Source organism: Grammomys surdaster, unplaced genomic scaffold, assembly GCF_004785775.1.
Source record: "Grammomys surdaster isolate TR1022 unplaced genomic scaffold, NIH_TR_1.0 142, whole genome shotgun sequence".
In the NCBI taxonomy this organism is placed as follows: Eukaryota; Metazoa; Chordata; class Mammalia; order Rodentia; family Muridae; genus Grammomys; species Grammomys surdaster.
In genome coordinates, this window is record NW_021604600.1 from 4,302,151 (window position 1) to 4,313,534 (window position 11,384).

General features: G+C 41.8%; 1 protein-coding gene across 6 annotated transcripts in view; it reads right to left on the minus strand.

Moving 5' to 3' along the window:
- Positions 1-11,384, minus strand: part of Arhgap17 (Rho GTPase activating protein 17) — a 96,366-nt gene that overhangs the window by 18,768 nt on the left and 66,214 nt on the right. For all 6 annotated transcript variants that reach the window (XM_028764129.1, XM_028764131.1, XM_028764130.1 and 3 more), the window contains exon 14: positions 3,327-3,440. In XM_028764129.1, the coding sequence (XP_028619962.1) occupies positions 3,327-3,440 (114 nt within the window). The remainder of the gene's footprint in view (positions 1-3,326; positions 3,441-11,384) is intronic.

Genomic DNA, 11,384 nt, shown 5'->3' on the forward strand with positions numbered 1-11,384 from the left:
GGATAAAATATTTACATACAGATACAAAAAGTAAGCCCACAAGGCCCTATCCTGTGAGTCTGCCAGTAATGCCCAAGAGGAAGAATTACCCAGCTATTATCAATCCTTCCTCAGCAGAGTGGACTACCTTAGAGGCCTGGCATGGGCCAAAGGGTGGAGTATACCCAGGCTGAGTGAGACTGGACCTGGAACTTTATCTATGTGGCTTTGGGGAAGCCCTCATCATCAGCTGGCTGCAGGAGTGGCCACACCCCTATAATAGCCCCCCCCCCCCGTTTCTATAAGGAAACCCAGTGATTCATTGGTTCACTGAACTCTGGCAGAAACATGCCTCGGGCTTTGGCTGGGACCTTGGAAGAAGGGATGGATGCTGCTTCACATCTCTGGGAAGGAATTTTACTAGCAGTGCCTCTAAAGACCTTTAAAGATCTCTGGCCCTTTCCTCTCTGGTGCTGTTTGTTGGCCAGCAGGAGCTAGGGAACACTTTCTGCCACATGCTCCTGCTGCCACGAGGATGTGCCTTGTCAGATGATCACAGACAGCCACGTAGCCAGCTGACACCTCCGAGACCTACAACGCTTACACTTTAAGCTGTTCTCTCAGGTATCTGTCACATCATGATGTCTGAGGCACATGGGGCATAATTTAGGAAAAGATACTGGATTCCGAGGAGCCTCATTTTCAGGTCTGATGGCCTCTAACCAACCTCTCTGGTGCTAGTGTCACTGTGTCTCAGTCCTCAGACTGTGTCGCCCACTTCCTAACCAAGCAGACCATCTGGCTCCTTCTCATGTATGACCCAAGCTCTCCTGGCAGAGCGCCCTTCTACTCTTCCTCAAGTGAAGATTCAGGTCAGTGCCCATGCCCACGTGTGTCCTAGTCCAAGAATTCTTTTAAAAAACATACTGCTGATTATTCACACAGCTTTCTTTCAGGTATTTCTCAGTCGTTTGGGGCATCATCTTCTAGCTTTGGTCAATGGTGCTTCCTGAGAAGTTTCTGGGCATTAGAAAGCTGTGTCTATTACTGTTAAATGTACTGATTTTTTTTTTTAAAAAAAGATATTCTTGCCGGGCGTTGGTGGCGCACGCCTTTAATCCCAGCACTTGGGAGGCAGAGGCAGGCGGATTTCTGAGTTCGAGGCCAGCCTGGTCTACAGAGTGAGTTCCAGGACAGCCAGGGCTATACAGAGAAACCTTGTCTCGAAAAACCAAAAAAAAAAAAAAAAAAAAAAAAAGATATTCTTATAATATTTCATGCTGGGAGCTGGGAATTTTTTTAAAAAAGATTCATTTATATTATATATGTGAGTACACTGTCACTTTCTTCAGACATACTGGAAGAGGGTATCAGATTCCATTACAGATGGTTATGAGCCACCATGTGGTTGCTGGGAATTGAACTCATGACCTCTGGAAGAGCATTCAGTGCTCTTAACCGCTGAGCCACCTCTCCAGCCCCTAAATGTACTGATTTTTAACCAGCTAAGCTGTATTGCTTTTTGAATTTTGTCTGTTTTCCTTTGAAGATTCTTTTTGTCCCCACAGCTAAAGACTTGCATTTCTCTTCTATGTGGGTATCTTCGGTCAGGGATTTATTTGCTATATAATCTATGCACTTAGCCCATCTTCCTACTCAACTTCACTTTTGCTTTATGACACTGTATCCTTACAACTATTTTCTGAAGCAAAACTGGGCATGCACAAGCAGTTGAATCACTGGTTTGCTAAGCTGGCCAGCAGCAATAAGGGAGTGACAGGTAAGGACAAGGACTTTGTGGCCAGCGCTTATACCCCACTGTCCTGTCATGAAGGCCCTGGCAAATGACTGGTTCTTTTCAAACTCAGCATCCTCAGATGAGCACCTGCTCCCCAGCTGAGCCCTCATGCCTATCTCTTCAAGTCAACCCACACAGCTCAATGCCAGCAAAGGCATCCTAAAGGCAACACTGTGAGCCATTCCGCTTAGGACAGTATTAGTTACTTTCACACTGCTATCTATGGCAAAGTGACTCAAGGGAACAAAGATTTGTTTGGGCTCATGGTTCTACCATACAGGTGAAAGAACTGTCACAGCCGCAGAATAATTTTGAGAAGGATCTTGTTATGGAGGTGAAGCAGGGGCCAGTTATCACTTTCAAAGATAACCTTTAAAAACTTGCCTCCAACAGCAGGCCCCACCTCTCAATATCTCTACAACCCCACAAAACAGTATCGTGACCTGGAAAACAGATATTTGAAATGTTGTCGCATAAGAGACATTTTATTTTAACAACAGAACAGGAGCCTTGATGATTCCCATAGGACCCTGGAGAGTAAGTTTCAAACAAGTCAGCCGTACACACAAGGTCCTTCACAACCTACCTCTGTCTGTCAAGGCATCTTCCAGTTATCCAGGACTGTGCATATTGTCCTCAAAGGGCAGAATCTAAGCTGTGTACCACAACCTTCTCTGGTCTCAGTGCCAAGGGCAGGAAACTATTCATTCATTAAGGTGAACAAGTGTTACTCCCAGAGGAGGGTGTCCACCAGCCTCCTCAGGCTGTCACACCCTCTTACCTACACTGTCAGCATGGAAGGTGCATAACAGGACACCCCAATGTGCCCCTGTGGGATAGGGCTATGCTGAGGTAAAAGCATGTGAAAACAGTGGATGCCAGAGAGGGTTCTGGCTTTCTTTTTCCTTCCTGAGGGCAGGAGATATGAAAGACACCTTCCCCACGCTGGAGAAAAGAACCATTCTTTCCAGCCATGACAGAATGATGAGGCCAATCTGTACAAATCAACTGTTGGGACAATCCTCGACTTCCTAGCATGTCTACATGCAACTGTCCAGCCCAAGGGCATCTTGCCACATGTTCACACACTACTACACTGCCCAGCTAGAACATTTGGGTGTTTCTTTGTGCCTTCATTTCCCTATGTACTTGCAAAAACCTATAGGTTTTTCTCTTGTCAATTTGCTTTATGTCAGTTAAATTATTAGGCATAGCTAGAGACACTTAAGGGCTTGGGTCATGGGTCTATACCTGTGGTACATACATAGAGATGTGTGTCTTGCCTGCCACCATTCAGGGGCTGCTAAGCTCACTGACTACTCAGAACTCAGGAGTGGAAGCTCTCTTAGGTAAGGATAATGTCTCCTGTGTCTCTGTGTCATCTGCACAGGAGTTAACACCGAGTGCACAGCTGTGTCTTCCAAACATGAGCTGGATGGGAATGCAACTTCAGATCACTCTGAAGTCACCTGCAGTCTGAGTGTGTCTCTTGAAATGGTAACCACCAGGAAGGAACAGTGTAAGCATGAGGTAGGGAAGAATCACTTACCCTTCTTGTTTGGCCCACAGAAGGTTAGGGCCCAGCACAATGGCTATGTTGCTAGGAGTCATTTTATTAATGTCACTGGTCTGGGCAAGCTTTGCAAGGAACTTGATTAAATACCTGTAAGACAAACAGAAGGGTAGGAGCATCTCTGAAGCACTGTGGACTGTCCCCGCTCTGCTGACTGTGCAGGGCACACACGGCTCAGGCACTTCCAACAGGCTGTCCCTGACTGGGACCCACCTCATGTGGAGTGCTGGTCACATTCCTCATGCACTTTATTCAGAACAGATTACTGAAGGTTTGGAAGGAGAACACATGTCCAACATCATCACACTGATTTAACCTTACCTATTCCTAATCTATTTACTTTGCCCCTATATTAATTAACCTGATTAATAGTGGACCCAGTATATGTTTAATAAAAAGGTAGTTTTAAAAAAGGAAACTGTATTTGAAAACCTTCATTTTAATTGTGAAAATATTTGATTTATTACATAGACATATGTTGTTACACATAAGTAGTATAAAAATGAAACACGAACAACCAAATTCTCTGTTAATAAGGAACTAGTTAGGTAAATTATAGTCTATCTTGATCTACAGCAAAGTACTATGTGACCAAAAAATTATGTAGTGATTCAGAAAAATCTCAGATGTATTATGCAAAGATATGGAGCAAAGCAGGCGAAGGGGAGAATGACACATAAAGTACACACGGTCGTTTTGGCTAAAGACAAGGGGTCCGGGAAGACGGACATGTGAACGGGGTGGACGTAATCACAATGTGTTGTACACATGTATGAAATTCTCAAAAAATAAAAACATTCTTTTTGAAAAATGGGCAATGAGAGAAAAATTATGTATGTATGAATGCATTTCACGTGTGTGAGTACACACCACATGCATGTACGCGCGCACACACATACACACACACACACACACACACACAAGCTCTTGTAGAGTAGACAGACACTGAAGAAATTGTGGATGCTGTATCTCAGATGAAGGAGGTCTACAAGAGATTTTTTCAATGTGTATCTTTTAAGCTTAGAACCATCAGAATGTCCTTCATTATTTAAAAAGTAATTAGTAAAAGTTACAGAGAAAAAGATGCAAGCTAAAAGATCAAACCTCAACACATTAAGTTCTGTAACTAAGTTCCCACTACACCACACAGACAGATTTCTATAATCTGCCATTGTGAGCCAGGCTTATAATCAATGAGGGATATCACAGAAAAGGCCGAGCCAGTCCTTTACACGTGGACAGGGAGTATCTGACGTGGCTGAGATAAAGACCAAGATCAAGTTTAAGGTCATGGAACATGTCACCCAAATGACTTGGAGAGTGGATTTTAAATGAATCACTTCAAAAAATTTTCTGATTTTAATTTTAATTACATTTATTCCAATGTGTGTATCAGAGAGAAAGAGAGGGAGACAAAAGGACACATCTTACAGGAGTTAATTCTCTCCCTCTATCTTGTAGGTGCCAGGAACTCAATGTAGTTTCTCAGGCTCAGCAGTAAGGACCTCTGCTCATTGAGTCTCATTGCTGGACCCTTTGCTTGGTTTTAACTGACAACTCCCTGGGGCTACCTTTCATCTATGCCTCTACCAAGCACAGAAATCAAAGGGACAGAGAAGTCCCAGAAGTTTGTCCCATGAGAAGTTTTCTTAGAGATATATTTAGTAATGTACTGAAATATAACCTTTATTGTACAGTGATTTGGGCACTATTTTCTATGGATGGCCACAGAAACTGTAACTATGTATTAACTACATTTACATCTGGGACAGCTTGGACTCCAAATACAACATACAGCCACTAAAGCTTTTCTTTTTCTTTTTTTTTTTTTTATTTTAAGCAATTTTTTTTTTTTTTTATTGGATGATTTATTTACATTTCCTATGTTGTCCCCTTACCCCATCCCCCACCACCCCCTCGGAACCCCCAAACCCCTCGCCCCTCCTCCTTCTTCTCTGTGGATGTAACCTCTATCTACACCCCCCAACTCCCACCTCCCCACCCTCAAAATTCCCACCCCCTGGGGCATCCAGCCTTCATGAGGTCAAGGTTCTCTTCTTCCACCTATGCCCAGCAGGGCCCTCCACTTTTACATATTCAGCTGAAGCCCTGGATCCCCCCCTAAGTGCTCCCAGGCTGGTGGTTTAGACCCTGGGAGCTGTGGTTGGTTGGTATTGTTGCTCTCCTCATGGTGCCACAAACCCTTTCAGCTCCTTCAGTCTTCACTCTAACTCCTCTATTGAGAACCCCATGATCAGTTCAATGGCTAGTTGTGAGCATCTGCCTCTGAATATGTCTGACTCTTGAAGGCCTCTGAGGAGATATCCATATCAGGCTCTTATCAGCATGCACTTCCTGTCTTCCACATCAGCATCTACCTTTGGTGATTGCACATGGGATAGATACTCAGGTGGGGTGGCCTTGAGACGGCCCCTCCTTCAGTTTCTGTCCCTAACTTTGTCTCCATATTTGCTCCCTTGAGTATTTTGTTGCTCCTTCTAAGAAGGACCGAATCACCCTCACTTGGTCTTCCTTCTTTATGGGCTTCATGTGGCCTGTGAGTTGCATCTTGGGCATTTCAAGGTTCTAGGCTAATATCCAATAATCAGTGAGTGAATACCATGTGTGTTCTTTTGTGATTGGCTTACCTCACTCAGGATGATAATTTCTAGTTCCATCCATTTACCAAGGAACCTCTCGAATTCATTGTTTTTAATAGCTGAGTAATACTCCATTGTGTAAATATACCACATTTTTTGAATCCATTCCTCAGTTGAAGGACATCTGGGTTCTTTCCAGCTCCTGGCTATTATAAATAAGGCTGCTATGAACATAGTTGAGCATATGTCCTTGTTATATGTTCGAGCATCTTCTGGGTATATGCCTAGGAGTGGTATAGCTGGATCCTCGGGTAATGCTATGTCCAATTTTCTGAGGAACCGCCAGACTGATTTCCAAAGTGGTTGCACCATCTTGCAGTCCCACCAACAATGGAGGAGTGTTCCTCTTTCTCCACACCCTCGCCAGCATCTACTATCACCTGAGTTTTTAATCTTAGCCATTCTGACTGGTGTGAGATGGAATCTCAGGGTTGTTTTGATTTGCATTTCCCTGACGACTAAGGATGCTGAACATTTCTTTAGATGCTTCTCGGCCATTCGAGTTTCTTCCGTTGAAAATTCTTTGTTAAGCTCTATACCCCATTTTTTAATAGGGTAATTTGGTTGTCTGGAGTCTAATTTCTTGAGTTCTTTGTATATATTGGATATTAGCCCTCTATCAGATGAAGGATTGGTAAAGATCTTTTCCCAATTTGTTGGTTGTCGTTTTGTCCTATTGACAGTGTCCTTTGCCTTACAGAAACTTTGCAATTTTATGAAGTCCCATTTGTCAATTCTCGATCTTAGAGCATATGCCATTGGAGTTCTGTTCAGGAACTTTTCCCCTGTGCCCAAGTATTCGAGGCTTTTCCCCACCTTCTCTTCTATTAGTTTCAGTGTATCTGGTTTTATGTGGAGGTCCTTTATCCACATAGACTTGAGCTTTGTACAAGGGGATAAGAATGGATCAATTTTCATTCTTCTACATGTTGTCTTCCAGTTGAACCAGCACCATTTGTTGAAAATGCTGTCCTTTTTCCACTGGACAGTTTTAGCTCCTTTGTCAAAGATCAAGTGACCATAGGAGTGCGGGTTCATTTCTGGGTCTTCAATTCTATTCCATTGATCTTCCTGCCTGTCTCTGTACCAATACCAGGTAGTTTTTATCACTATTGCTCTGTAGTACAGCTTGAGGTCAGGGATGGTAATTCCTCCAGAAGTTCTTTTATTGTTGAGAATAGTTTTCGCTATCCTGGGTTTTTTGTTATTCCATATGAATTTGAGAATTTCCTTTTCTAACTCTGTGAAGAATTGAGTTGGGATTTTAATGGGGATTGCATTGAATCTGTAGATTGCTTTTGGCAAGATGGCCATTTTTATTATATTAATCCTGCCAATCCATGAGCATGGGAGATCTTTCCATCTTCTGAGATCTTCTTCAGTTTCTTTCTTCAGAGACTTGAAGTTCTTGTCATACAGGTCTTTCACTTGCTTGGTTAGATTCACACCAAGGTATTTCATATTATTTGCAACTATTGTGAAGGGTGTCATTTCCCTAATTTCTTTTTCAGTCTGTTTATCTTTCATGTAGAGGAAGGCTACTGATTTGTTTGAATTGATTTTATAACCAGCCACTTTGCTGAAGTTGTTTATCAGGTTTAGGAGTTCTCTGGTGGAAGTTTGGGGATCACTTAAGTATACTATCATATCATCTGCAAATAGCGATATTTTGACTTCTTCCTTTCCTATTTGTATCCCTTTGACTTCTTTTTGCTGTCTAATTGCTCTGGCTAAGACTTCCAGTACTATATTGAATAGGTAGGGGGAGAGTGGGCAACCTTGTCTAGTCCCTGATCTTAGTGGGATTGCTTCAAGTTTCTCTCCATTTAGCTTGATGTTGGCTACTGGTTTGCTGTAAATTGCTTTTACTATGTTTAGGTAGGGGCCTTGAATTCCTGATATTTCCAAGACTTTTATCATGAAGGGATGTTGAATTTTGTCAAATGCTTTCTCAGCATCTAGTGAGATGATCATGTGGTTTTTTTCTTTAAGTTTGTTTATATAGTGGATTACATTGATGGATTTCCGAATATTGAACCATCCCTGCATTCCTGGGATAAAACCTACTTGATCATGATGGATGATTGTTTTGATGTGGTCTTGGATTCGGTTTGCTAGAATTTTATTGAGTATTTTTGCATCGATGTTCATAAGGGAGATTGGTCTGAAGTTCTCTTTCTTTGTCGGGTCCTTGTGGGGTTTGGGTATGAGTGTAATTGTAGCTTCATAGAACGAATTGGGTAGTGTTCCTTCTGTCTCTATTTTGTGGAATAGTTTGAAGAGAATTGGTATTAGGTCTTCCTTGAAGGTCTGATAGAATTCAGCACTAAAACCATCTGGTCCTGGGCTTTTTTTTAGTGGGGAGGCTTTTGATGACTGCTGCTATTTCCTGAGGGGTTATGGGACTATTTAGATGGTTTATCTGCTCCTGGTTTAACTTCGGTACCTGGTATCTGTCTAGGAAATTGTCCATTTCATCCAGGTTTTCCAGTTTTGTTGAGTATAGGCCTTTGTAGTAGGATCTGATGATTTTTTGAATTTCTTCAGTTTCTGTTGTTATGTCTCCCTTTTCAGTTCTGATTTTATTAATTTGGATACTGTCTCTGTGCCCTCTGGTTAATCTGGCTAAGGGTTTATCTATCTTGTTGATTTTCTCAAAGAACCAACTCCTGGTTTTATTGATATTTTGTATTGTTCTTTCTGTTTCTATTTGGTTGATTTCAGCCCTGAGTTTGATTATTTCCTGCCTTCTACTCCTCCTGGGTGTATTTGCTTCTTTTTGTTCTAGAGCTTTTAGTTGTGCAGTCAACTTGTTAGTGTGTGCTCTTTCCAGTTTCTTTTTGTAGGCACTTAGAGCTATGAGCTTTCCTCTTAGCACTGCCTTCATGGAGTCCCACAAGTTTTGGTATGATGTGTCCTCATTTTCATTGAATTCTAAAAAGTCTTTTATTTCTTTCTTTATTTCTTCCTTGACCAAGTCATCATTGAGTAGAGAGTTGTTCAGTTTCCATGTGTACGTGGGTTTTCCATTGTTTTTGTCATTATTAAAGACCAGTCTTAGTCCGTGGTGATCTGATAAGATGCAAGGGATTATTTCAATCTTTTTGTATCTGTAGAGGCTTGTTTTGTGACCAATTATATGGTCTATTTTGGAGAAGGTACCATGAGGTGCTGAGAAAAAGGTATATTCTTTTGTTTTAGGATGAAATGTTCTATAGATGTCTGTTAAGTCCATTTGGTTCATAACTTCTGTTAATTTCAAAGTGTCTCTGTTTAGTTTCTGTTTCCATGATCTGTCCATTGCTGACAGTGGGGTGTTGAAATCCCCCACTATTATTGTGTGAGGTGTAATGTGTGTTTTGAGCTTTAGTAAAGTTTCTTTTATGTATGTAGGTGCCCTTGCATTTGGAGCATAGATGTTCAGAATTGAGAGTTCACCTTGGTAGATTTTTCCTTTGATGAGTATGAAGTGTCCTTCCTTATCTTTTTTGATTAATTTTGGATGAAAGTCGATTTTATTTGATATTAGAATGGCTACTCCAGCTTGTTTCTTGGGACCATTGGCTTGAAAAATTGTTTTCCACCCTTTTATTCTGAGGTAGTGTCTGTCTTTGTCACTGAGGTGCGTTTCTTGTATGCAGCAAAATTCTGGGTCTTGTTTGTGTATCCAGTCTGATAGTCTGCGTCTTTTTATTGGGGAATTGAGACCATTGATGTTAAGAGATATTAAGGAAAAATGATTGTTGCTTCCTGTTATTTTTTTTATTAGAGGTAAAGTTATGTTTGTATCTTTTTTGGGGGTTGTTGGAAGATTACTTACTTGCTTTTCCTAGGTTGTAGTTTCCCTCCTTGTGTTGGCATTTTCCATCAATTATCCTTTGAAGTGCTGGGTTTGTGGGAAGATATTGTACAAATTTGGTTTTGTCATGGAATATCTTGGTTTCACCATCTATAGTGATTGAGAGTTTTGCTGGGTATAGTAATCTGGGCTGGCAATTGTGTTCTCTTAGTGTCTGTATGATGTCAGTCCAGGCTCTTCTGGCTTTTATAGTCTCTGGTGAGAAGTCTGGTGTAATTCTTATAGGTCTGCCTTTATATGTTACTTGACCTTTTTCCCTTACTGCTTTTAGTATTTTTTCTTTGTTTTGTGCATCTGATGTTTTGATTATTATGTGACGGGAGGTATTTCTTTTCTGGTCTAGTCTATTTGGTGTTCTGTAGGCTTCTTGTATGTTTATGGGCATCTTGTTCTTTAGGTTAGGGAAGTTTTCCTCAATAATTTTGTTGAAGATATTTACTAGCCCTTTAAGTTGGGAATCTTCATTCTCATCTATACCTATTATCCTTAGGTTTGGTCTTCTCATTGTGTCCTGGATTTCCTGGATGTTTTGAGTTAGGAGTTTTTTGCATTTTGCATTTTCTTTGACAACTGTGTCAATATTTTCCACCGTATCTTCTGCATTTGAGATTCTCTCTTCTATCTCTTGTATTCGGTTGGTGATGCTTGCGTCTGTGACTCCTGATCTCTTTCTTAGGTTTTCTATCTCCATGGTTGTCTCCCTTTGAACTTTCTTTATTGTTTCTATTTCTAGTTTCAGATCCTGAATGTTTTTGTTTAATTCCTTCTTTGTGTTTTCTTGCATTTCTTTAAGGGATTTCTGTGATTCCTCTTTAAGGGCTTCTATCTGTTTACTTGTACTCTCCTGTATTTCTTTAAGGGAGTTACTTAATTCCTTCTTATAATCCTCTATCATCATCATGAGAAGTGATTTTAATTCTGAATCCTGCTTTTCAGGTGTGATGGGGTGTTCAGGGCTTGCTATATTGGGAGAATTGGGCACTGATGATGCCAAGAAACTTTGGTTTCCGTTGCTTATGTTCTTGCGCTTGCCTTTCGCCATCTGGTTAACTCTGGTGGTACCTGCCCTCACTGTGTAAAACTGGAGTCTGTATTTCCAGTTATCTTGCTTATTGCAGAGCTCCTCAGAGTCCAGAGGTCTCTGTGGTCTTATGCTCCTAATCTCCTGGGTGGAATAACTCCTGGGACTCAGGCCACCTCTTGGATCTGGAAATCCTTCTGCTCTGAGTGCAGTGGGTCCTCGATGACTCAGGATTCAGTTTCAGCTGCTCTGAGTGCAGTGGCTCCTGGATGACTCAGGATTCAGTTTCTCAACAGGACAGGAGCAGACCGACTCTGTGTCAGCTGCTCTGAGTGCAGTGGCTCCTGGATGACTCAGGATTCAGTTTCTCCATAGGACAGGAGCAGACCAACTCTGTGTCTGCTCCAGCCCAGAGGACCAGGCAGGGGCAGAAGGGAAGTGAATTCCGGAGGGGCGGGGTTTGGGTAGCTGCTGTGCCCTGGATGTCCCTGGCT